Source organism: Budorcas taxicolor, chromosome 23 (assembly GCF_023091745.1).
Source record: "Budorcas taxicolor isolate Tak-1 chromosome 23, Takin1.1, whole genome shotgun sequence".
Classification (NCBI taxonomy): domain Eukaryota; kingdom Metazoa; phylum Chordata; class Mammalia; order Artiodactyla; family Bovidae; genus Budorcas; species Budorcas taxicolor.
Genome location: NC_068932.1, coordinates 43,388,232 through 43,415,946, shown reverse-complemented (window position 1 = coordinate 43,415,946; position 27,715 = coordinate 43,388,232). Strand labels below are relative to the sequence as shown.

General features: G+C 50.4%; 1 protein-coding gene across 1 annotated transcript in view; it reads right to left on the bottom strand.

The window, feature by feature from the left end:
* Positions 1–27,715, bottom strand: part of LHPP (phospholysine phosphohistidine inorganic pyrophosphate phosphatase) — a 126,389-nt gene that overhangs the window by 81,490 nt on the left and 17,184 nt on the right. Inside the window, exons 3-6 of the mRNA XM_052660920.1 lie at positions 26,478–26,631; positions 18,584–18,647; positions 17,631–17,723; positions 708–799 (exon numbers count right to left, since the gene is read on the bottom strand). Of these exons, the coding sequence (XP_052516880.1) occupies positions 708–799; positions 17,631–17,723; positions 18,584–18,647; positions 26,478–26,631 (403 nt within the window). The remainder of the gene's footprint in view (positions 1–707; positions 800–17,630; positions 17,724–18,583; positions 18,648–26,477; positions 26,632–27,715) is intronic.

The following is a 27,715-nucleotide window of genomic DNA, read 5'->3' as shown; positions in this document are numbered from 1 at the left end:
TCTGCAGCATCCACAAAACAGTACTTCCTCTGAATGGCCACAGTCAAAACCACCTAGAGTCAGGCAGGACAACACTCTGATGTCTGAGACGGGCGAGAGAGCCACACTTGGACGCTGCAGGGCACCTCCACACGCAGCAAGGGCCCGGACCCTGACAGGTGCCCGATGGCGACCCATGCGAGGCCAGGCTCACCTCCCAGCAGAGAAGACACTCTGGAGATGGAGGCTCAGCTCCCAGGTGTCCCTGACTCATCCCTGACCACACAAGGGTCAGCTTTAGGCGAGAGAGCCAGACACATGGAGGAAAAGGATGGGTAGTGACCAGAGGAGTCGTGCGCACAGCAGCTGTAACCTCTGAGCAGAGCGACCTGTCTGCCACGGGGCCAAGGGCACAAGGCCCAGGCTGTGTGGGCAGCGGGCTCCACGGCCAGCCAGAGCCTTCAGTGCGTGGTCTCCGCACGGCACCCTTCTCCAACCCCAGGTCTGAAACTCAGACCCTGTATCGAAAGCTGCTTTCCCTACCACTCTCTGCTACTAACAGGCACCCAGGCCTCTCCAGGGGACAGTTACCAAAAAGTCACCGGATGCCCACAATCTGCTCTTCCATCTGGAAGGAAGAACGCCCTTTATTTTGGAGACAAAAAACGAAACCCTGGAATCCACGAGGCAGGCAGGCTGACGGAGGCAGGCTCCCATGGGGCACTTACCTGAACTTCCCAGTCCGCACCTGCAGGGCTCTCATCCCGTACCGCTGGGCACCGCCCACATCACCCATGATGTCGTCCCCGATCATGATGGCCTGTCGGGCAGACAGAGAAAGGCGCTGAGAAGCAGTGTCAGGACAGCTTTCTTCCTGCCCTCCCTCATCTTTTCTGACATCGTAAACCTCTTGATTTGATGTTTCAAACCACCATCGTACACATTAAACAAGGTAAGACTGTTGTCATATTGACTAAAAGTCAACCTGCTTGAATATATCTCCCACTGCCCGCCATGGGCTGCAGCTCTGAATGGTACATATTTGCAGAATGTAAAATCAACCAACAGGTATCAAAGCGATTCGAGGTGGGCTTCCCTGGTGGCTGAGCGGTAAAGAATCCGCCTGTCAATGCAGGGCACGCAGGTTCAATCCCTGATCCGGGAAGATCCCCCGTGCCGAGGAGCAACTAAGCCTGTGAGCCACAGGTAACGAGCCTGGGCTCGAGCACTGGGGAGCCACGGGTACCGAGCCTGGGCTCCAGCGCTGGGGAGCCACGGGTACCGAGCCTAGGCTCCAGCGCTGGGGAGCCACGGGTACCGAGCCTGGGCTCCAGCGCTGGGGAGCCACAGGTGCTGAAGCTCTAGAGCCCTAGAGCCCATGCTTACAACGAGAGAAGCCCCCACAATGAGAAGCCCACGCTCCGCAACCAGAGAGCAGCCCCGGCTCCCCCAACTAGGGAAAAGCCCGTGCAGCAATGAAGACCCAGCACAGCCAGAAATAAACACACAGGTGCCACAGGGACACACAGGGACTTGACACCGTCTCACCTCTGCTCGAACACAGGCTGGATTTTACCGCCAGCCAAAACCTCTGTAGGGCTTCCCTTGGGGCTCAGCTGGTAAAGAATCCACCTGCAATGCAGGAGACCTGGGTTTGATCCCTGGGTTGGGAAGATCCCCTGAAGGAGGGAAAGGCTACCCGCTCCAGTACTCTGGCCTGGAGAATTCCACGGACTTTACAGTCCATGGGGTTGCAAAGAGTCGGACACGACTGAGCGACTTTTACTTTCACAAATACTCTGTAACCAGGTTATTTTGTAAAAGCCAAGCGAATTTCTGGCCAGTCTTTGTAGCCCCAAGGGAAAAGCTTTTACTTTCAATGCTGAGTTGACCACTTATAAAAAACAAAAAATTTATACAAACAGAAAGACACACACACACGTGCACGAAACACTCACAGCCTCGGTATCATTTCTAAAAGCAGCCCCTTGCCACCTGAAACAACTCGAAAACCAGACAAACCAGATGTAATCACAGTTTTCAAGACACTGGACATCAAGCAGTGAGGGACAAGTGCTGAGATACAGGAGAGACAGCCCTGTGAATTCCCCCGGGGACTGCCTTCAGGGTTTCCAGACTGTGAGCACAGGGAGGGGGAGTCAGGCAAAGCCCGGACACCCTGAACTGAGCAGGTGCAGCTCAGAGCTGGGAGACTGAGGCAGGGTATCGGAGAAGAGTAGGCACTGGGAGGACAGGGAGATCTACGGAAGGTCCCCCCCGAAGGATGCAGTGTCGGGCAGACTGCTGGTGAGCACAGGTGAGTGAGGAGACCACCCGAGGCGAGGGGGAGAGTCACACCAAAAATTAAAACAGAGCCGGGACCTCCCGTGGAGTTGGGGAATGGCGCCTGTTCCTACTAATCAGCCTGGAAAGTTAGACTGGAAAACGTTATAATGCACAGGGCACCGGGGAGCATTCGGAGAAGCGTCTCGACTCAGCAGTGAGGAATACCCAGTCCTAGAGTAAACCCTGCTCTGTGCTGCCTCCCTAATTTTAAAAGCAAGATCTGGAAGGATCGAACTATTCCCAAGTGACTTGACTATATCCCAGAACAAAGCTCAAAAGTATTTCCCAAGTCGAACTAGTGGTAAAGAGAGGTGGGTTCAATCCCTGGGTGGGGAAGATCCCCTGGGGGAGGGCATGGCAACCCACTCCAGTATTCTGGCCTGGAGCATTCCATGGACAGAAGAGCCTGGTGGGCTTCAGTCCGTGGCGTCACAAAGAGTCAGACATGACTGAAATGACTTAGCACTCACACAGAAATGTCCAGCACTCGGAAAGATAAAATTCAATAAAAATGAAACCCATCCATGCAAAGATGACAAATAATGACACACAATGAAGAGGAAAATCAACCAAAACTGAACTGGAACTGACCCAGATGTAAGAATCAGCAGACAAGGGCACTGAAGCAGTTGTTATAACTGTATTCCATACGTTCCCAAAGTTAAGTAGAGACAAATATCCAAATCAAGCTTCTATAACGGAAAACTACAATGTCTGGAAGGAAACACAAAAACAGTTGATGAGATTAAATCCGGGTAAGACAATGAGGAAAAAAAGATTAATGAACTTGAAGACACAGCAATAGAAACGATCCCAAATGAAACACAGAGAAAAAATATATATATATATTTTTAAGAAAATGACCAAATGACGAAACTTCAAAAGGCCTGGTGTAACTGGAATCCCTGAAAGCAAGATGTTCAGAGAGGAGACGGAAACAATATTTGATGAAATACTGTCTGAAAAATTTCCAAACTCAACAAAAATGATAAATCACAGCTCCAAGATCCCAATCAATACCATGCCCAAGAAACATGAAGAAAGTTACATCGAAGCACAACACAGTCAAATTGCTCAAAACCAACGACAAGGAGAAAAACTTAAAAACAGCTGGAAGACTTAGAGAGTGAACTTATGGTGGCTGGCGGAAGGACCGGGAGGGGGGATAGAGAGTTTGGGATGAACAGGTGTACACACTGCTATATTTAAAATGGATAACCAACAAGGACACTTAAGAGGCCCAGACCATAGAACTGCTCAACAGTTACCAACCAAGAGTCGGGGACAAGCAGCACAGTTAGCATTCGTGCTGCTGAAACCTTAGCCATCACTGGTAGGTGTCCTCTCAACATATCAACCTGTGTGATGAATGTTACCACTTAAATGGATTCATATTCTTTACGTGAAAGTGAAAGCCGCTCAGTCGTGTCTGACTCTTTGCGACCCCATGGACTATACAGTCCACGGAATTCTCCAGGCCAGAATACTGCAGCGGGTAGCCTTTCCCTTCTCCAGGGGATCTTCCCAACCCAGGGATCGAACCCAGGTCTCCCCGCACAGCCGGCAGATTCTTTACCAGCTGAGCCACAAGGGAAGCCCAAGAATACTGGAGTGGGTAACTTATCCCTTCTCCAGTGGATCTTCCTGACCCAGGGATCCAACTGGGGTCGATTCTTTACGTAAATAAATGTATTTTTAAAGAAGAAAAAGAGCAGCCTCCCTCACTCTGATTAAAAGCTCCAAAATATTTTCAGGAAACGATTCTGCTAGTGCAAGTCAAGCCTAACACATCAGACACGAAATGCATTCCAGATACGCTCCCAAGTCTGATCAGAAATGTCCTTGGTCGGAGGTCAGACAGCCTGAGGAACTGGGCTCCTGGGGCACAGTGAGTGTCCCGATGTTGACGGGGAGACAGGCTTTGAAACTGACAATTATTCCACAAGTTTCTCTGAAATTCAGATGCTGGGTAGGGCCAACCAGTGAACAAATGCAGAAACCAAAACCAAGAAAAGTAAAAATGATGACCGTGAAGCAGTCACAAACTAGGGGACTCTTACCCATCTGTTTGAACTCCGCCCTTGAGGAATCCAGAAGGAATGGCCCTCCCATCTCAGAGTGGTAGGGGTGGAGGCAGGGGATACAGAGGCCGGCCCCATGCGGCCAGCAGACTTGTCAGACTGAGCTCAAGGCTCAGGTGGGGACACAGAAAGTGGGCCCGAGGTCCCAGCTGTGCGACGGGCTAGCCCTGCAATCTCGTGATCCACTTCAGTCTGTACAACGGGTACAACTAATGTGATATTTAAACACAAACATGAAAGTTAAGCATCCAGGGCAGTGCCTGGACATAATAAGCTATCTGTACGTGTTTAAAAGGAAAACATATTAGGAAACATTTTATTGAGGAAACTCCTAATCTAGCCTTATAAGAGACAGTCCACAGTCCTCACGACGGGCCTCCAGCGCTCCAGCCCTTCTGTATCAGGTCCTCTATGGGCCGGGCGGTGGGGACGCCGTGACTTAGAAACACAGTCCCTGCGCTTGTGAAGCTCCCAGTGGAAGGCAGAAGACAGATGTTCATAAGGTAATTTCACACACACTTAGCCAGGACCCGTGATAAAGCGCAGGGAGGAAAAAAAGCAGGATGTGGTCAAGCCTGACCTCGTGGGGCTCGCAGTGGTCAGGGAAGGCTTCCTGGAGGAGGTGAGGTTTTGAGTTTGGATCTGAAGGGAATGAGGTGTCAACCAGGCTAGGGGGTATAGGAGGAGGAAAGGTGACAGCCTTCGGCAAAGAAGACACCACACGTGTGTCAACCACAGGTCAATAAACCTGAAGCAAATGTCCTTGGAAGCATCTCCCGAATGGGCCTTCAAATAATGAGGAATCATGAGGCGCTTGTAGACAAGGGGACAAAGGCTGAGCGGGTGCCGCCCGGGCGCCAGGGAGGCAGTTTGAGGTGAACACGAGGGTTTCTAACAATTAGCACGGGCTGCCTCAGAGGTACCAGACCCTGGTCACTTAGTCATATTCCAGCAGAGACCAGAGGGACCTCCGTCAGAGAAGCTACTGCAGGACAAGGGCCCCAGGGAGCTTGAGCAGGTGGCTGATGACCACGAGGGCTGAGAATTCCGCTGACCGCTAGGAGCTGGGCCCCCTGCGGGACATATGAGGTACCTGAAATATACTGAATTTCGTCCCAAACTTCACACACCTCTGGGCTTTCCTCCACCCAAACTCATGTTCGCCAACGAGTGTTACACATACTATTGATGTACGATTTGATCTTAGGTAGAACAGGATGTACATTTTTAATACAACCATTAGTAGTTATTTTTAGAGTAATCTATTTATGGTGATGATTCTGGTTTCCCATTTAGAGTAGGAATCAAAAGTTTCTTTTAGAATACACTTAAGTATATAGAATGAATCAATTTAAAGAAACATTAAGTTAATAATAGTGCCGCAGGCAAGTATTCAGATATGGCAAAGCTGGAATTTTTTTTTTTTCCTAGAAAGTGATGCTGGGGAAAACACTGTCAAATCCAAATAGGTTCATTTTCGTGTCTACAAGCTCCCATGCAGTGTGTGGAAATCATCCATCACCCAAGAAGAAACAACCAGTGCAACCCACGTTCCCTGAAGTGGGACCTGCCCCAGAGATGCTGCACACACACGCGAGTCTAAGGGTACCTGCAAAGCCAGGTCACCTGGGCAAACACACAGCTCACCTGGCAGGAGAGGGCTGGGGCAGGGGGGCACCCGGCCTAGGCAGCAGGCCGGCCATAAGCTCCAGTGGGAGATTCTGTGTTGACTTCTCAGGGAGCTGTCCTGACACTGACAGGTCAGCCTCTAAACATCCACTGCGGCTCCAGCTTAGGACCCTGTCCTCCGCTGCCAGGGATCCTGGGGGCCACCCTGCTAAAAGGCTCCTTGGAAATGAAACGGTCTTCCAATTATTAAACGTCATGCCTGGCATCTTTCTCGCTCTGGGGAAAATACAGTTTTGCACACACACACACACACACACACACGTGTGCACGCAGCAGAAATTCCTCCCCACTCAGAACAGAGGCTCTGGGCCTTTCTGCGTGAGAACGTTTGCGGGTGGGACCCGTGGAAGCAGAACCAGGGAGACCTGGGCCATTGGAAGAAGCTCACCGAGGAGGAGCAGCTACGGTTCTGCCTGATAACCCGACGGCTAAGCCCTGGCAGAGCCCAGAGCCGTGGGTGGGCGGAGGGGAGGGGCAGGGTGCAGGACCCCTGGGGTCCGCAGCAGCAGGCGCAGTGAGGCCTGTCTGGGCCAGCTTGTGGGCTCCGCATACCAAATGCGCTCCAGCCCCTGGGGAATCTCACAGATTTACTATCGGTGAAGGGCAATAACCACGCAAGGAGGAGCAATTATTGCCAAATCATTTAGGATTTAAAAAATCATTGGCAAGAAGATAGAGGTCAAGAGGTGCGCTGTCGGGGGAAATAAAAAAACCCTACCTGTCAGGCCTGGATTGCACTTCCTTTCTGACTGCAATATGGTGCAGGGAAGATGGAGACCCACACACCAAGCGGTCGGCTCCCACGGAACAGAGATGCAGCAGCCGGAGGCAGCACCAGAGCCCTTGAGGTAGGTTTTCAGGTCTGGGTGCAAGATGCAGAATTCATTTGTCCGTCTTAAATATCTATCTGCCCACCGTATCTATCTGCCCAAATATCTATCTGTCTCCTCTTCCCGCCATCCTAGGTGCCAGGGGAAGAACCCATTCCAACAAGTGGCGATGTGTGGAACACAACTTCCAGTGAAAGCCAAAGAGCTTTCCCAAGAAAGTTCACTTCTCATGAAATGTCTAGTGATTCCGAGGCTCTGCCAGGAGGAACACTTCTCCCCACCATGGGGTACCAAGCAGCAGGGCTGGTGGTGAAGCAGCAGTGACTCAGCCTGCACTTCAGCCCTGCGGGACTCGGACCCCTACTTAGAGCCGCCTCGAGAAAACACCTAGCTCTGGGAGGAGCCCCAGACCCTCAGTCTGCAGGCTCACATCTGGAGGCCGGTCATCGCTGAGGCAGCTCCCCCAGCGTCTGACACATTCGTAACGAATATATCAACACAGCAAAACTCCAGGTCGCTATTTTATATAAAGTAAGAAATAACGATATTGGTGAGGATGTTGGGAAATGAGCACTTGGCAAGTACAGCTGGTGAGGAAGCCGAATCGCTGTGGCATTTCTGAAATAGAAATGAACAATGTGCATCACGGCATGGCAGCCACACCCCCAGGATTTCTAGGAAAACAATTAAAATGTACCAAAAGAATACGAGGGTGTTCACGAGGCTTATGTACAAGAGGGAAACTGAAAGCAATCTAAACGTCCAACTCCTGAGGACTGCGAAAGCACGTTATGGTGGCAAGGGGCTGGGAGAACAGACCTGTGCTTAAGAACATTAGGTAGTCACTGTGACAGAATGCTCTGTAGCCACAAAAATTACTTTGTGGAAGTGCCTGAATCTGCACAAAGCAAACTATTCCCAAAGTTACAGGGCAGGGATGGGAATCAGGTTTCAAACAGCAGATGCAGGATTATCCAACTTTGTGTTAAAAACGTGTGTATGCATGCATGCTAAGCTGCTTCAGTCGTGTCTGACTCTTTGCGACCCCATGGACTGCAGCCTACCAGGCTCCTCTGTCCATGGGATTCTCCAGGCAAGAATACTGCAGTGGGTTGCCATGTCCTTCTCCAGGGGACCTTCCTGACCCAGGGAATGAAACCATGTCCCTTATGTATTCTGCAATGATGAGCAGGTTCTGTACCACCAGTGCCAGCTGGGAAGCCAGAAGCCCCCAGAAATGTGTGCACAGACCCCCCGCCCCCCACAAATTGGAAAGATTAAGTGTGATTTGTGTTATTCCAGGTTAGGGGTTGAACATTTTTTTGTTCCCTTGTACTTTCTGAATTTTATCCACCTCCTTTAACAAATATGAGTTACCTCATCATCAGATTTTTTTATTTTTAATTGTATTTTGAGGCGAAGGAAAGCAAAATCTACTTTAAAAGGCGTTAGGGGAGGAAACATCTTAGGGAAAAGCTGAGACAGGAGGTTTTAAAGGTCCCTTATGTCTGAGAAAAAGCACAAAGGCAGTCCCAGGTCTGGTATTTCCTGGAACCACCCCCCTACCACCACCCAGGGCTGGAGGCAGAGCCAAGTTCAAAGCTGGGCTGCAGCAGCTCAGGCCCTGTCTCTCCCGATGATGCTCCCACCACCCCAGCAAGTGGTCCCCAAGCTGACACCCAAAGACCACGCACCCAGCTGGTAGGGAGGATGGGCTGGAAGAAGGCTCGGCCGACGAAAGGGAGAAGATGGGCCTTCCATGCAGACGTTCACGTCACACCCACAGGCCTCCCCGCCAAGGACACAGACTGTCCTTATGGCCCACACTTCGAATGAATGCCCTGAGAACCAGGGAACAAAATCACGCAGCAAAGTCCTTGTCTTATGCCTGGCTCTCTTTGAATAAACCCACAAACCTCGTCCCCATTTTTTTTTTTTGGACACGCTGGTCTTGGTTGCGGTATGTGGGATCTAGTTCCCTGACCAGGGATCGAACCTTGGCCCCTGCGTTGGGAGCACAGAGTCTCAACCACTGGGCACCAGGGAAGTCCCCTCGTCCCCACTGTCGATAGGCTGTCCTCAGAGTACTCACCCTTACCACCAGCAATCTTGTCTAGCTTTATTTTCTACATTCTGCCAACAAGACATATTTTAACATTTTATTTCAAAATGGAATATGTCACACTACTAAATACACCTTTTCAAAGCTAAGTGTTCTGACATGTCACTGCCACCACCCTGAGAACTGGGGAGCAGCAGAGACCCAGAGAGACTGGGGGCCTCGCTCCGCATCTGCAGAGGAATCCTGGCTCCAACAGCAGCTTTCATGTGGCCACCCCGCAGTGCCCTGGTTCTCAACTGGGGGCGATTTTGCTCCCCGGGACATCTGGCAACATCTGGGAACACCTGTGGCTTCACAACTGGGGGACGATGGGGGTTGAAAAAAGAAAGTGAAGTTGCTCAGTCGTGTCCAACTCTTTGCAACCGCATGGACTAGAGCCCACCAGGCTCCTCTGTCCATGGGATTTTCCAGGCAAGAATACTAGAGTCGGTTGCCATTTCCTTCTCCAGGGGGTCTTCCCTACCCAGGGATCGAACCCAGGTCTCCCGCATTGTAGGCAGACGCTTTACCGTCTGAGCCACCAAGGAAGTTGGGGGACGATGGGGGTTACCCTCACCACAAATAATGATCTGGCCCCAAAATGTCAACAGTGCCAAGGCTGAGAAACCCTGCCTTAACCTTAAGATGGGAACGCAAGCACACGATGGGGGACTGGAGTAAGGATTTCACGAAGTACCCGGGAATGTGACAGGTCCCAGATGTGCCTGGCACATGTGGGGCTCAAGCCTCAGGTTCTTCATCTGTGAAATGGGGGTCCTCAGCTTCCAGGCTGCCAAGCACTGGCTTCTGGGGCTAAGCACTGTGGTCTGAACGGTCTCCATTTCCATTAAACACGCACAGTTTACAGATGATGGAGTTTCTCAGGATCATGGAAAACTGCCAAAACCTTAGCATCATTTGGGCTTTGGTATGCAGCAATAAAACCACCCACTGATTCAGAAGCCTTCAACTATGAGAATTAGGTATTTCTAGAAGTAACCTTTCAGAGAAGGCAATGACACCCCACTCCAGTACTCTTGCCTGGAAAATCCCATGGATGGAGAAGCCTGGTAGGCTGCAGTCCATGGGGTCACTAAGAGTCGGACACAACTGAGCGACTTCACTTTCACTTTTCACTTTCATGCATTGGAGAAGGAAATGGCAACCCACTCCAGTATTCTTGCTTGGAGAATCCCAGGGATGGTGGAGCCTGGTGGGCTGCCATCTATGGGGTCGCACAGAGTCGGACACAACTAAAGAGACTTAGCAGCAGCAGCAACAGCAGAAGTAACCCTTAAGGTATGTTATTCTTTGCCTTATTAGCGACTCCCAGAAAGGCCCTGGTTACCTCAAAGAGGCCGGCCTTTCCAATCTATGGGAGTAATCCCGGCAATCTGTTATTTCTAGGCTATCAAGGAAAGGTTAAAACGAAAATTGGATCTGGGGAGTTATGGCCATTCCGAGTGCAGGTGGAAAACTCCTTGGCAGCGAGAAGCGGCTCTGGGCTTGGGAAGAAGCAGTTATCAAGGGAAATGACTGGTGACAACTTTATTGATTAAAGCAGCTTGAAAAATGTAAGGTTTGCCACAGCCTGGCACTTGAGTGGCAAGACAGCCCCTCGCGGGCATTGCTCATTAAAAACAGAGAAACAGGAGCAGACAATTATTACCCTGTGCGTGAGACACAGTTCATTCAAAATGGCCTTGTTTTGAAATACCGCTTTAAAATGCCTACAAATCCTGAGGCTTGAATAACTTAATGGACAATTTAGAAAAAGGGTTGGGGGGGGTTGTGTGTTAAGAACATGCCATTGCCCATCAGCTGTCAAGAGGGGGAGACAGAGAGGATGATAACACGGGAGGGAAGATGCAGCTTTGTTATCTGGGCTCAGGGTCACCAGAGAAAACAATTCCCTGGTGACCCAGGCCCACAGAGGCTCACATGCCTGGACAGCCAAGCCAGGAATTCAAACCCCCTAACCCCCACCCCGGTCCCCACGGCCCTAGCATCCGCCAAACGAGAAGTCTGATCAACCTGAACCCTCAAAGGGCCTCAGTGCCTCGTCGGAGGGTGTGGGGAGGGCGGTTTCTCATTCATAATGTGAAAGATGTTGACCGTAAAAGTAACAGGAAAGTGAAGTCGCTCAGTCGTGTTCGACTCTTTGCAACCCCGTGGACTGTAGCCCACCAGGCTCCTCCGTCCATGGGATTCTCCAGGCAAGAATACTGGAGTGGGGTGCCATTTCCTTCTCCAGGGGATCTTCCCGAGTCTCCTGCATTGCAAGCAGACGCTTTAACCTCTGAGCCAACTGGAAACACCAAACAAATAAAAAAAAGGTGAGAGGGAAGGGGATTAACCAAGGTCAGCTCTGCAAAGACAACTGAGACATTATCACATCTTAATACTCGGTTCTTCTGGTCTTAATTTCTAGGCAGTGACAGTCTGCTGTTTTGCTGGTTGGGGGAGGTGGGGGAGACTGCCAACAGATGGCTGTGACCGTAGTGCTGACGTAATTCTAAATACTGATTTTTCTAACTCAAATTACAACAGCAACCTTTCTCCCACTCTATAAAAAAAAAAAAAAAAAAGGATCTTAAGAATGTATTCTTTCAAATTCCCTATGAGCAGGATACAAATATTATGTAGTTTCTTATATTTAAGAAATGGAAAGCCAAGCTATGATATTTATAAAAAAGGACTCTGTGACCAGAGATGGGTGGGAAGAGTAGGGAAAGGCCAGAAGCTAGAGGTCCCTGAAAGTATCTTGTTTCATGGATCTGATTTCAGATCCATGTGAATTTTTACGTAACTGTAAAACAAATTTAAATGTTGGAAAGCAAATCCCTTAAAAATTGGAAATACAGTGAGTTCAAGGGTCCTGTTGGTGACACACACACACCCCCAGTGAAATAATGGTGGCTTTAAAAAAACAGTTTGGGGGGAATTCCGGGTGGTCCAGTGGTTTAAGAATCTGCTTTCCAAAGCCGGGGACGTAAGTTGGATCCCTGGTCAGGGAATTAAGGTCCCATATGCCTCAGGCCCGCAGCTACTGAAGCCAGTGCGCGGAGATCCCACACTCCACAACAAGAGAAGCCACCGCGGCGAGAAGCCCGCGCACCGCAACGAGAGGCAGCGGCAGCTCGTGGACGCTTCTGCCGGTCAAGGATGGGATCCTTTGAACACGAGTAACTGCAGTGGAGGAGAACGCATCGACTGCGCTTTCACCTGTCTATCTATAGCGCTAGAGTTTTAAATCTCCAAGGCACTGGGAGAGTGCTAGCAAGCCAACGCACTCTGAAAGCTCATAAATAACAGCAAAGAAACAGGCATTTGTCTGGAGTTTCGTACATGAACTGTACTTCGTGGGATCAGATGATGGGTGGGGAGTTCCCCTATACAGAAGTCATCCAGAGAAAAAGAGAAGCAGGAATGACACAGGATTCAAGCATCACCGTTTCGCAGAACTCAGTGGATACATGGGGTCATGTGCCAATCACTCACAGCTGCTAAACACCACAGGAGACGCCTGGGCCCTGGAGGAGGACGCACTGTCCCCCGTAAAGCAGTCGTCGGAAAACCGAAACAGACGCTCAGGAAGCTTCCTGGTCTAACCATCAACACACAGGAAACCAGGGCGGCATGAGACAGGACAGGCTGAGGCGCAATCCACAAAACCCGGATTGTGGCGAGCTCTACAGGGCCGACAGCCCAGACGCTTCCTCACAACGCGGCAAGGAATCCAAGAGGGAGACGGGGAAGGTGTGGGAGCAGACAGATGAGCAAACACCTGGGAATCACACCAACCAGTCACAGTGCAAGGACCTCATTTGGGTCCTGATTCAAACAAATTGCAAGCGACGCAACAATTATATGACAATCAGGGAAATGTGAATAATGGCTGGACATTTAAAGGTTAACAAGGAGTTATTAGTATTACTAACACTTGGATGTCGTAATGACACTATCTGTGTTTTTAAAAGACTTCCTATCCTAGAGACACTTGGAAATATCTGCAGATGAAGTGATGATTTGCATCTTAGGGATGATTCAAAATAAATAGGGGAGAGGAGAGATAAGTGTATAGATTAAATGAGCTGCTGAGTGAAAGAAAGTAAAAGTGTTAGTCACTCAGTCGTGTCTGACTCCTTGTGACCCCATGGACTGTAGCCTGCTAGGCTCCTGTGTCCATGGAATTTTCCAGGCAAGTTACTGGAGTGGATAGCCATTCTCTTCTCCAGGGAATCTTCCCGACCCAGGGATTGAACTCGGGTCTCCTGCACTGCAGGCAGATTCTTTACCATCTAAGCCACCACGGAAGTCTGCAGCTAGTCATCTCCAAAGGGGTCCCAGTGTTCAAATATGGGACAATCTGGGCAAGAAAATGACAGCAGGCATGGATTGTGACTCATGGAATAAAACAGAGATCCTTGAGTCCATGTTGGAGTAAATTAAAAGGCAAGTGGGAGGAAAAGGAAAGCTCTTCCTTACAGTAAATTCTAATGAATAAATATAAAGGAACTACGGAAATGGAAAATCACCCCTTGGCAAACACCACGGTGACAACTGTTACAAGTATGAGCTGTCCATGGATGCTGAAATCAGGAGAGGAAAAGGATGACTTGTAAGAGGATATTCACATGGGACCGAAACACTCCCCCGCCCCAAGACACAAAGGGACATAGCAACTTTGCAGTGGAGAGCAGGGCACCTCCGATGGGGGTCTAAGTGACCGCCACCAACAATGGGCAGAGTGCCCGCCTGTGCCTCCTGAAGGGGCACACCCCCAGGGCCCAGCACTGTGTCTGTGAAATGCATGACCAGGATTAAATATGCCAGAAATGCAAAACCTACACTTAAGTCATGAGGAAACAGCAGGGACATTCTATGAAGAAACTGGCCAGTACTCTTCCAAAGGGCTTTCCAGGTGGCGCTACTGGTAAAGAACCCGCCTGCCAATGCAGGAGATATAAGAGAGGTGGGTTCAATCCCTGGGTCAGGAGGATCCCCTGGATGAGGGCATAGCAACCCACTCCAGTATTCTTGCCTGGAGAATCTCATGGACAGAGGAGCCTGGTGGGCTACAGTCCAGGGGTCTGCAAAGAGTCAGACACGACTGCAGTGACTTAGCATGCATGCACTCTTCCGAAACTACCAGGGTCCTGAAGGACAAAGACAGACAGGAACTGCTCACAGTAAAGGGTGTGGGGGTGGGGGGGTGGGGGTATGACACCAATACAGCATGTCCAGAAACAGAGGGTCCCTGGGCTAGTCAACATCGGAGTCAAGGTTGATTTCCCCCTTTTATAATCGTCCGGTTCTCGTTAAGGAAGATGTTAGCCTTTGGGGACGCTCTAAGGACACATGGGAATTCTCCGCACTATTTTTGCAACCCCTCTCTGAGTGGGAAATTGCTTCAGAATGAACAGTTAAACACAGTTTTTAAAAGTGCTTATTAGCTGATAATTACTGATGGATACCTGGGGTCTCATTATATTCCTCTCTCAATGTCAACAGTTATTTGAAGTGTTCCATCAAAGAAAGTTAAAAAGAGACTGGTTTAAAAGACAAGACAACCTTATTTGGATTCAATTCAAAGAAATCTACATAAAAGACATTTCTGAGACAGCCAAGGAAATTTAAATATGAGCTGGTATAGATAATACTAAGGAATTACGACTGATTTTGTTAGGGAGGGGGTTTTTTTCTTTTAGGTAGGGTTTTTTTTTTTCAACATGAAAAAATAAGATAAAAGTTACCAATGTAGCCATTTTAAAGTGTACAAATCAGGGGCATTAAAGTACACTCACAGTGTTGTAAAACCATCACCACCGCTGAGTTCCAGACATTTTTATCACCCCAAAAGGAGACCTCATGCCCACTGGCAGTCACTCCCCATTCCACCCCACTCCCAGCCCCTGGCAGCCACTAGTCTATGAATATTTTGCGTCTCTGTGGGTTTGCCTGTTCTGGATATTGGACTTCCCTGGTGGTTCAGCAATAAAGAATTTGCCTCCAATGCAGGAGCCCTGGGTTCGATCCCTGGGTCAGGAAGATCCCCTGGAGAAGGGAATGGCAATCCAATTCCAATATTCTTGCCTGAGAAATCCCTCATGGAGAGGAGCCTGGCTTTCTGCAGTCCTCGGGGTTGCAAAGAGTCGGGTACAACTTAGCGACTAAATAACAAGTCTGGACACTGCATGTAGTATATAAACATTAAATATATACATTGTGGCCTTTTGTGACTGGCTTCTTTCACTTACCATAATGTTTTCAAGGTTCATCCACGCAGCAGTATTTTTCATTATTTCATTCTTTTATGGCTGATATATTCCACTGGGACAATAGATCACATTTCTTTCACCCATTCATTTGTTGATGAACACATGCACTATTCCCACCTTTTGGCTACTGTGAACAGTGCTGCTATGAACATTCATGTGTAAGTTTTTGTTTGAACGTGGGTTTTCAATTCTTTTGGATACACACCTAGGAGTGGAATTGCTGGGGTCATACAAGAATTCCACATTCAACTTCCCATGGAACTGTTTTCCATAGTGGCTGTATTTCATAGTGGGTTCTCCATTTTACATCTGTACCAGTACTCCTATATTGGGGTTCCAATTTCTCCACATCCTCCCAGTTCAGTTCAGTCACTCAGTTGTGACCAACTCTTTGCGCACGGACTGCAGCACACCAGGCTTCCCTGTCTATCACCAACTCCCGGAGTTTACTAAAACTCATGTCCATTGAGTTGGTGATACCTTCCAACCATCTCATCCTCTGTCGTCCCCTTCTCCTCCCACCTTCAACCTTTCCTAGCATCAGGGTCTTTTCCAATGAGTCGGTTCTTTGCATCAGGTAGCCAAAGTATTCAGCTTCAGCATCAGTCCTTCCAATGAATATTCAGGATTGATTTCCTTTAGGATTGACTTGACTTGACATCCTCCCAACGCTTGTTATTTTCCTTTTAAAACTGTTATGGTTGTCCAAGCGGGTGTGAGGTGGGATCTCACTGTGGTTTTGATTTGCATTTCCTGAATGAGAGATAATGCTGAACACCTTTTTGTGTTTTTTCATCACTGTTAGATGTCTTAATGCATTGTAATCAGGTCAAAAACAACCATCGCTTTTTGAAAGGCATACTATGATCTGAAAGGCTATAACATTAAGTATGGAATTTGCTTTATAATACAGCAGCAAAAAAAGTAAATTTCCAAAAAGAACAAAAAGGGATAGAAGGGAATACAATATAAGCTTTTAAATGTTGCATCTGCATGATAGACAGACGAGGAGAGTCATTGTGTCTTTCTGCTTTTGAGCATGTTTGACATTTGCCACAATAAAACAAATTTTAACATTTGTCATGACGAACTGAAGTCATGAAAACCAGGTTATTTATTCCTGTCACCTTCACTCATTCAAAACTTGTGTCTTGAATGAGTGAAATAAATTCCTGCTCTACCAGCCTCACAGGTCCCAGTGAGGGACCCCCGAGACCTGTGCTTTCTGACTTTCAGGTGAGGTTTGGGTGCTGGGGTTCCAGACTTCCACAGCTGTGTGCTCTTTTTCTAAGCATTGTGAGAGACCAGCGCTCTAGACTGGAACACGTGTGGAAAATTCTGGTCCAACAGGGAGGAAGCAGCAAGGGGACCCTGGGGGCACCAGCCTTGCCATAGGATGCTGACATGGACCCGTGGTGCCCTGTCCAAAACAGACAGCAGGAGCCCCTGGCCACCTGCAGACGCATACCCGCTGTTTCTCCAACAACGCTGTCAGGACCCCACCAGCTGGAGGGGACCAGCTCACTCTACCTGGGAAGCGGGGAGGGAAGATGCTAAAATCATAACTGCTTTTTTTTTTTTTTCCTTTGGAGATGTATGTTTGGAAGGCAACATGTGTCAAAAGCAGTTATAATGTGGGACTTCCCTGCTGGTCCAGTGGTTAAGACTCTGCACCCCCAATGCAGGAAGCATGAGTTTGATTCCTGGTCGGAGAACTAAGATCCCGCAGGCCGACCGGTGTGGTCAGAAAAACAAGCTGTAATGTAAAGGTGGCCAGGTGCATGATTTTATTCCTGCATATTCTTTTCATCTTGCTGGACACTGTCTTTCCAATGAAATAGTTTTAGTACACTGACCAGACTTGTCAATTCTGATCCTTCCAAACAAGCAGCAAAAATCTTAGGAAAAGCCACGAGCATTTCTTTCTCACTCTTGTTTAGTCGTGAAGTCCTATCCGACTCTTTGCAACCCTATGGACTGTATGTAGCCCACCAAGCTCCTCTGTCCCTGGGATTTCCCGGGCAAGAATACTGGAGTGGGTTGCCATCTCCTTCTCCAGGGGATCCTCCCAACTCAGGGACTGAACCCTTAGACTGATACTGATTTAATAGGTTGAGAACGTTCAGTGGGCCTCCTTGGCTGTCTTTCCCCATCTTCCCAGTCAGATCAGCCCTCATGCCTGGGGATGGAGGAGGGAGGGGGATACCAGCTTGGCTGCCTGAGTCCCCAGACTCATTTCACGCGCCCAGGCTGCCCCCGGTGAGCACGCTGGCCTCCCCCGACAGCTGCCTCCACGTACATACTTCGTGGGGAGCCAGCTTACCTCATGGGCTTCCACCCCCATCTCTTGCAGGGCGGTCTTGAAAAACTCAGGGGAAGGCTTTCCCACCACCTCGGCTTCGATACCACAGGCATACTGGGGGAGAGAGAAGGACATGGCGTGGGCTGGGGACCAAGGGATGGTGGAGGGGAACCCTGGCCTGGTGAAATCCTCTCCCTGGGGAATCAAAAAGAAAGGCTCCAGTGTGCACCCAGGGGCCTCTAAGGGGCAAGACAACACGGCCCAGAGGCTTGTGAGTGAGCGTCACAACCGGGTTGCCCAGGGTGCTGGGGGCACCCCCACCAGGCCCCTGCCACCTGCCCCAGGGCCAGAAGACCTCCAGGGCGTTAGGGGCTCTCCTCTGCAGTCCCACTTCTCCTCCCTTCCCCTCCCCTCTCCCCCAGCTCTGTCTCAGGTCCTCCTCCAGCGGATAAAAGGCCCAGGGCCCCAGCCCTCCCACCTGAGTGCAGGTAGGCAGGCGCCAAGGCGGCAGTGACCCGGGGCTGACCTGGGCGGGGAGCCCAGCTGAGCCCAGCCCTGGAAACTGGAGGAGGGGACTGGGAAGGAGTCCAGCTAGCACACACGGAGTCTGAGGTGCTGTAGGAAAGCAGGGCGAGGGACGAGGCAGGTGCACAGGGATCTTAAGGAGCCAAGAACCCGGAGGAGAGGCGCAGAGCATGCCGGGAGGGCCAGCGGGGCAGAGGCCAGGGGTGCGGGGTCGGGGTCCTGGGGGGCGGACGGGGAGCGAGCGACAGGGAGCAGGGGGACGACCAGCGCAGCTGAGGGGCCAAGCTCCAGAGGAGGCGAAGGGCCGGGCTTGAAGCCGCGAACACGGCGTCCGACTTGGAAAACATAAAGGCACTGGGAACACCGAGCACCCCGTCTTCTCCGGGGAGACCAGGACATCCTGGAAGGCCCTGAGACCGGAAGAGGGTCAGGCGGACCCAGGCAGGTACCTCAAGCGCCTTCATGTAGGGACCGACGTCCAGCATCAGGCCAGAGGTCTCCTTGTAGTAGCGTCTAGAAAAGAGCCAAGGGGGACAGGGTGAGCTGAGCCCAGGGACCTGGGAAGCGCCCAGGGAAAAAGTGCCCTGTCTTGGTTCTGGGCCGGCCCAAGAGGGCTGTCACGGGCCAGGGTGAGGGCAGACGCCACGCTGAGAGTGACCGACGGGGTCAGCACAACAGAGCCCAGCAGTGGCCAGTACGCCGGGGCGGGGCTGGGGGAGGAGGAGGAGGGGAGAGATGGGGGCTGGCAGCTCTCAGTCAGAACGGCCCCCTGCTGCCAGCCGCGTGGGGACCCCACCACAGTGATGAACGGGGGGCCCCAGGGACAGCTGGGTCCAGTTGCTAACACAGAGAAACACAAGTGACCTGTGTTCTGGGAAAGGGCAGCCGGTCCACAGAGCGTGTGGCGAACCCCTAATTGCTAATAATTAACCCCTAATTGCTGCCTGGAGAAGAAAACGCCATTAGTTCCACAGCATCTCCTAGCAGCCGGAGGGTCAGCAGAGGTGCCAGGCCTCACGGGCGCCAGATGTTTCTATGAGATGACAACTGTTTCTTCCCCGTCTCGCTGGAGGCTGAGACGGCTTGGCTCCTGGCAGCGCCTCCCAAGACGGTCTCACCTCTTCCCTCCTGTGAGCGCCGTGCCCAGGCCACACGCAGACCCCTTGGGGCACACGGTGACCAGGCCCAGCTCTCTTGGAGCACAACTATTTGACTATAAAGTGGGGAGAAGGTGGTTTGCTCTGTGCGGCTCTGAAGAGGTTGAGACCCATCACACCAGTTACCCTTCCCCCTTCCCACGACCGTCGAATCTGGGAGACATGAGACAGCATGCGTGTGACCTAAATGTCCTCGGAGGGAGGCATTTAGGTAATACCCACACACACAGTGGGGTATTACTTAGCCATAAAGAAAGAAAGTCATTTGCAGCAGCATGCACGGACCTAGAGATCATCACCCCAAGTAAAGGAAGTCAGATGGAGAGACAAACACCAGATGATATCACTTACATGTGGAATCTAAAAGGAGGACAAAAATAAACAGCATGTATGTGGAAAAGCAAAGAGAAGACTAGTGAAGCCTGCTGACTTCAGGGTTCTGACTTGCTTTTAACTGCGGGACTCTGGGTTGCGTACGCCCTCTGGGCCTCAGTTTCCTATTCTGTAAAATGGGTCAAAAGAAGGTCCAGTGCCTACCCCCATGGGCTGCTGTGAGGCTTGCGTAAAACAATGCAGGCTAAGTTCTAATGTGATGCCTGGGGTGAAGAAACCACTTCAAAAATGTAGCTACCCAGACTGAGATGGGCAATAAGATATGAGCCAGGGAAGAAAGAATGAACGCAGGTCTTTCCAGTTTGTGGGGGCCGGACCCTGTCCTGTGTCTACTGGAAATGGTAGGACCAAGCTTGCTTCCTTCCTCTGGCTCTGCAACACCCAGGGACTCTGCCTGCCCCTCTGGGCAGGCCCCTTGAGGCCTCCGGGGCTGCAAGAACCTGGCCACCCGCAGCGATCACCTGGCCCCTCAGATGGGAGAAGCGTGCACCCTTTCTGCATCTTCATTGCCTGCCCCGGAAGCTTCCGTACGGACGCAGGCTGGGCTGCAGCCAAACTCTTGCCCTTGGCAAGGGCTGGTCCCCTGCCACTGCCTTGGGCCAGGCAGATCAGAGCCCGACTGTTGAAGCCGCGGGGGCCTCTTCCATCACAAGCGGACCTGGTCTCCAAGTCAACCTGGGCCTCTCGGTCAGGGTCCAAGGCTCTGCACACTAGGGGTCGTGCCGGAAGGACATGGCTCAGCTGGGAAGCCACACACATGCAGGAAGATGCCTGGGAGCCAGGAGAGAGCCCCCGCTGCTCATGGAGCTGGGACTCGCCAACGATCCCCTTAAGGAAAGTGAAAGCGCCAGTTGTTCAGTAGTGTCTGACTCTTCACGATCGCATGGACTGTAGCCTGCCAGGCTCCTCTGTCCATGGAATTCTCCAGGCAAAAATACTGGAGTGGGTTGCCATTCCCTTCTCCAGGAGATCTTCCCGACCCAGGGACCGAACCCAGGTCTCCTGCATCTGCGGGCAGATTCTTTACTGTCTGAGCCACCAGGGGAGCCCCCCTTTTAAATGCGTGACCCCAAAACATAGGCTTAGAAGTTCCTAACTGTCTTGGTCTTACGTCTGGACTCCAGACATCTGTCCTGCATTTAAACAGCCTCAAAACAGTGTTGGCTTTTATTTTTCCCCAGTTCCACAATAAACTACTTGGGTATGATGATTCCCTCAGCCAGGTCCAGGGTTTGAAGGACTGGCCAAGTAAAGCCAAATGTGGCCAAGAGGCAGAGGAGGGGCCAAGCTCCAGAGGAGCATCAAGCAACCCCCGACACCGGGTGCTGGGACCTGGGCTCTCTCGGAGGGGGCCTCTGGCATCCGCTAACTCGGTCCCCCAAACATTTAAGACGAAGCTGTCCCACAATCCTTTGCAGGGGACACTCTCAGACCCAGGCTGCTCCCCAGGGACTCCCTATCTGGTGGGGAAGCAGACAGGTCCACAGACAAATATGAAAGAGCAGGACCTGGGAGACGGCAAGCGGAACCTGGTGTTCTGTACACTCTGCGTGGGGAGGGCCAGGCATGCTGGGGACGGGGTGGTAGGGAGGCGTCCCAGAGGAGGAAGCATCAAAGCTGAGGCCTGAAGGTCAAAGGGGAGGAGTGGAGGGGTCTAGACCCGGGGGCTCTCAGACTTGGTACCTTCCTGAGGACCCCGAGTGCCAGATGCCACCCCAGGCACACTGGAGTCCGTCAGATGCTCAGCGGCACCCCCTCGTCCACCCCCCTTGTCCCCTACGCTCCAGGAAATGCCCAGCCAGGGTGAGAGAGAAGGGAGCTGGTGTGTGTGGGGGCGGGTGGAGGGGGTGCTGAGGGCGGGGCATGTTGAAGAGAGCCAGGGCACCGAGGGCAGAACCGAGGAAAGAATGCAGCCAGCACAGGAGAAGACGACCCAGGCGCCAAAGGAAAAATTATAAAACAAGGCCGCTCTGTTGCAACACACGGCTCTGTCTGGAGCTGAGGATGCTAGGAGCCTCTGGCCCAGGACAGGCTCAGCTCCCAGCCGGCTGCAGGAGGCGGGAGCTCTCCCCGTGGAAGGGCCTCCCGAGGACACCCATGCCGCCCCGCTTCTGCCCGATGCACCCTCCCCCGAGTCTTCCTTCCAGAGTGACAAGTACTGCACCTTCTTTAGTTTAAATTTAGTCCCAGTGGGAAGAAGAATTGGAACATGAGGCTGAAAAGATCCAATCAAAACCCTCTCCTCTTTGCCACACTGATTTTTGGAACCTAAAGAAAAAAACTGACTTGCATAAATCTAGAAACCTTAATATTTCTTTTTATACTAAATGTGGACTCGCTTTCATAGGACCAAGAACTTGTCCTTATTTCTTATTCATCCAGGAAAACAAAAAGGCATCTTGAGAAGGCCATCTGTTGGCCCAAAACATTTTTAGGGATACAGTAAACACTAGTACCCAAGTTAATTTTTCTTATTCCCCAAACACAAGAGATTTGATGTGTTTATCTTCTGTTACTGGCATAATAAAAGCCACGGCAGGTCTGGCTTGAACCTGAGTACTCCAGGCACAAAGAAGAAACCGTGGATTCTGGAAAGACAGGGAAAAGCCGGAGAGCCGCAGTCAGATAGATTTTATGCTTTATTCCTCTGCCCTCCCTTCCGATTATTCAGCACAGCCTCCCTTCAAAATGACCACTTGACCTTTCCCACAAGAGCCATTAACCTTCCATAGTCTGTCGCGTAAACAGCTTAATTTTCCGAGGGAGGCATGACAGAAGAAATTACAAAGGCAATTCCCACTCTCGGTCCAAACAGATGCCAAATGTAAATCACTCCGTTTCCAGGACGAGGACATTCTGCCCCAGTGAATCCACCACCCTGCCTCCTTGGGGGCACCTCGCGGCCCCACTCAGGTGAAGGACGGCCCCTCATTCCCGGTGACCCTCAGCTGGGTGTGGCAGCAGCTCTTCCTGCGTCCTTGGGCTGTCCCAAGGGGCGACGACCTAAGCCCAGAAGCTGCCGGCTCCTTTCTCTGATTTCTGAGCACCCAACCCACAGCCCCAGTCAGAAACCCCAGCAGCTAGCCACCCCCTCACTATCTGCTTACTTGGAAAACACATCTTTGCCTACTACTGAATTTGTTATACAAGTACAAAGCTAAAAGAAACTGATTCCCTATTTTTTTTTTTCTTTTTCAACCATACCTATTTTGACTACTATCCCTGATCTGGAAAAATAACTTTTAATAATTAAAGATAATTTGGAAGACAAAAGTTTTCATGTAAATGAGTAATAACAAAACTTCTTAATCGTGCTGTTTGCGAGGAGTTGGTAACTTTAGGGAAGCCTACAGGACCAAGGTGGAACGTGAAAGAGTCAAGCTGGCCAGCTTCTGTGGTTTGCAGTGACCTAAACTGCAGAAGGTAAGACCAGCAAGGAACTGTGGCAGCTAATTTTATGTCAACTTGGCTGGGCCAGATATTTGGTCTAATGGTATTCTGGATGCTTCTGAGAAGATGTTTCTTGGATGACATTCAGATTTAAATCAGTAGACTCAGTAAAGCAGATTGCCCTCCACATGTGGTGGGCCTCATCCAATTAGTTGAAGGCCCAACCAAAACAAAGTCTGACCTCTCCAAACAAGAAGGAACCTGCCGGCAGATAACCTTGGCACTCAGATAGCAACTCTTCCCTAAGTCTCCAGCCTGCTGGCCTATGCAGGAAAAACCTAGCCTCCACAATCAATTTCTCTTTATATACCCATCTTCCTCAACCTGTGACAGGGTTATGTTCTGATAAATGCATTACAAGCTGAAAATATCATTAACTCAAAAATGCATTTAAAAAATGCATCTAATAAGCCCAGCCTACCTTAAATGTGCTTAGAACACTTATATTAGCCTATAGTTGGGGAGAATCATCTAACACAAAGTCTATTTTATAATAAAGCACTGAATATCTCATGTAATTTATTACTGAAAGTGAAACTCAGAATGGTGGTCTGGGTACAGAATGTTCGTACGAGTACTAGCTGTTGACCCTCGTGATCATGGGGCTGCCTGGGAGCAGCCAGTGCCCAGCGTCTGCCCAGCATCACGAGAGAGAACTGCACTGCGTGCGGGAAAGGACCAGAATTCAAAATTCGAAGCACAGTTTTTCTGAACGTGCGTAGCTTTCACGCCATAACCAAATCGAAAAGTTATCATCCGAACCGCTGCTAAGTCAAGAACTGTCTGTATATACATCACCACACCCTGTTGGTTCTGTTTCTCTGGAGACCACTGACTAACACAGGATACAATTTTTTGCACGATAAACACACTGGAATATTTGCAGCAAGACAAAGGTCCGTCTAGTCAAAGCTATGTTCTTTCCAGTAGTCATGTATGGATGTGAGTGTTGGACCATAAAGAAAGCTGAGCGCCGAAGAATTGATGCTTTCAAACTGTGGTGTTGGAGAAGACTCTTGGGAGTCCCTTGGATTGTAAGGAGATCCAACCAGTCCATCCTAAAGGAGATCAGTCCTGAATATTCATTGGAAGGACTGATGCTGATGCTGAAGCTGAAGCTCCAATACTTTGGCCACTTGATGCGAAGAACTGACTCATTAGAAAAGACCCTGATGCTGAGAAAGACTGAAGGCGGGAGGAGAAGGGGACAACAGAGGATGAGATGCTTAGATGGCATCACCAACTCGATGGACGTGAGTTTGAGCAAACCTCTGGGAGATAATGAAGGACAAAGAAGCCTGGTGTGCTGCAGACCGTGGGGTTGCAAAGAGCTGGACAGGACTTAGCAAATGAACAACAGCAACAGGAGACACGTATCCTCTCCTCTCTTTCTTTAAAACTCTTTCACTTGCCTATTTTAAAAGAAGCACAGCCATGAAGAAATATTTCTCTACCACGAGAAAAGCAACTCTCGGTACAAGGTGAACGTCAGCCGACCCTGAAGCCTGGAGATGGGCAGGAGGTCGTGGTGGGGTCTCCGCTGCACCAGAGGTGAGGGACCAGTGGCTCCACCAAGCGGCAGTGCATTTGGGAATGTGGGGCGAGTACCCTCAGATCTTCTGCTTTTTCAAGAGAATCCAGAAATCCAGTTATTTTACGTAAAGTCTTCCAATTTTTAAAACGACCTCAAAAAAGTTTAAGATCTTGTGTGGACCCAATACCTGCTCTAGAATGGAGCTGAAAAGTGACGGAGCACAGGCTCTGGGGGCGCTCCTGGCCGTCCCTGCACTGACTGATGGGGTGACCGTGGCTTACCTCATCTCCCTATGCCTTGATATACCCATCTGTAAAATGGCAATGACGCCGCCTACAGCTCACAGTGTTGTGGTCAGAATTAAACATGGTGAACTATATAGAGTGCTTAGCAATGGCCAGCAGCCAGATAAAAAGTCCCCCTCGTGTCTACCGGAATAGCCACCCCCATTCAGCAGGCAGAGGTAGGAAGTCCCCAGTCATCAGAAGCACCTAAGCTGGGAAAGGCTTCCCCAGAGATGGGCACAGAATTCCTGCCCTGCGCGCAACGCTGGGCTCGGGTTCCACAGCACCCCTGTGACTCTAAAACCCTAGCGCTGCTTCCACAGAGGACAGAATAAACCTGCACTGCTTTCTGGAAAGCAACTTGGCAACACGCACCAAGGACCTCAAAAAATACACATCGCCCGAAATGCCAGAAAGAGGCTGATCACAGCCTTACTCAGGGAGAAGATCAGAAACAGCCTAGGACAACTACAGGAGAGCCTGTAAAACAATGAACAGGAATGACCTCGCTGCAGAGACGTCTACTTCTCACACAGAGGTGCTAGTCGCTCAGTTACGTCTGCCTCTTTACGACCCCATGGACTGTAGCCCTCTGGGCTCCTCTGTCCACAGGATTCTCCAGGCAAGAGTACTGGAGTGGATTGCCATCCCCTCCTCCAGGGGATCTTCCCAAGCCAGGGACTGAACCCGGGGCTCCAGCATTGAGGGGGATTCTTCACCCACTGAGCCACAAGGGAAGCCCAATTGTATGCAAAGTGCTTCACAGAATATTCGGTGAACCACTAAAGCTGCGAGACAGAACCAGGTCGAGTTAGATACTGATGCTGTGAACACACCCACGTGTAATGATTTCTGCACAGAAAACTGCTGGGAAGGACACACACCAAAATGCTGGCCGCTGTTCTCTCCTGCAGTGGGACTGAAAATGTTCTTTTCCTCTTTTTGCTTATCTGTATTCAACAGTTTTTCTTCAATGAAGATGTGTTGTTCTTTGTGATAAAAAAGGTTAAGAGAAATAATCAACACAGTGTTTTGAAAGAGACGGTGAAGCCCAAGCTGCAGACTCGGATGACAGAATCACAAGCTGACAGGCTGCTCCTCAACCAGAGATGCGGGGCCCAGATGAGAGCACACAGGCCCTCACGCCTATTTTCACTGCTCGGGCATCCGTCTCCTTGGCACAACCCATCAGCCCTGTGCTGTGTCCTGTGACAGTAACTGAAACTCAGGACGGCCACCCTGATCTCCAGGGGTCCCGCCCCTGCCCCCAGCCACTCCCAGCCTCATGGTCACAGGGATGCTTGACCAACCAGCTGAAGACCAGGTCTCTGCTCAAAAATTATCAAAGACACGGATGCCGAAATGAAGGGGAAAAGCAAGAAAAGGAGAGGGAAGGAAGAAGGAGCCATACTGCATCCACCCCATGCCCACCCTTCCCAGCTTCTCTGCTGATTCCTTAAGTCAGAGAGGCCCACGGAGCATCACCTGGAGTGGCCGGAAATGACTCCCCCCGCAGCCAACTTACCCTTTTCCCAGTGAGAAGAGCACAGGGTTTTCCAGCTCCATGAGCACCTGGAAAGCTTTATTCATGTTTCGATAAGAAAAGCCTTCTCCGGCATCTGCAATTACGACACAGTTTGGGTTGGATGTGTCGATCTGATCAAATTCCGAGCGGACTCCTGAAAAGAGGGAGAGAGAAGGGTTCAATCCCTGGGTCAGGAAGATCCCCTGGAGGGCATGGCAATCCACTCCGGTATTCATGCCTGAGAAATCCCACGGACAGAGGAGCCTGGCGGGCTATAGTCCATGGGGTCGCAAAGAGTCGGACACAACCGAACGACTTAAGAATAACAACCACCAACAAAGTCTGCAAGTGACTCTGAGATGCATCAAGAAGATAAAGATGGATAGATGGATGGAGGGATGGGAGATGTATAATGAAGAAAACATGGCAAAATGTCACTGGTAAAGTCAAGGTGAAAGGCAAACAAATGTTCCAAATAAAATTATTTCTGCTTTGCCGTCTGTTTGAAAATCCTCATAACAAAAAGTTGGGGAGGGGGAGGTGGAATTCATCGACCTGAAAATGATTCAAGGTCTGAAAAGACAGGGACTCCTGTGCAAAGCACAGACACAAGAGAACAGGCAACGAAGGGCATCTGGCTTCCCCCACAGCTTCTCGAGCTCCAACATCAGCCTGTTGGCCTCACTGATGAACGTCGTCTTCAAGGGGAACGCTGAGTTTCCCTCTCATCTCTGGTAGGTCCACCCCCACCCTCTGCCCCTGCCCCGGGGAGGGGAGGATTTTCTCTCTTAAATCTTTCTGTTACTTTAAAGACTTGTTCTAAAGATGCTGGCAAGGATCCCAGATCACAGAGGAAGCATTTCAAGAAAAACAGTTTCTAAAGGCTGGGCATGTCGCCCTCGACTGGTGCCAGAGCTGTGGACTCGGCCTCCAGATCTTCAGGAGCTCTCTCCATTTCTGGGAGTCCCCTACCCCTGTCCCGGGGTAGAAAAGCGTGCTTGCCTCTGCCGCAGGTTTGTAAATAACAACGCCAAGCACAGAGGAAGGAAGCGGGAAGGCTCTGTGCAACAACAGAAAAGTGTCCTGAATTCTGAAGCATGTACTGTCTCTTCTTTTTAAATATTCAGAAGGTGCCAGGTAGTACTGTTCTTTTTTCTTCATTTCAGCAAAACTCCCAGCTGAGGGTCAAAGGGACTTTGTCATTGCCTTCAGACTGATGTTAGCAAGTGAGCCTGTGC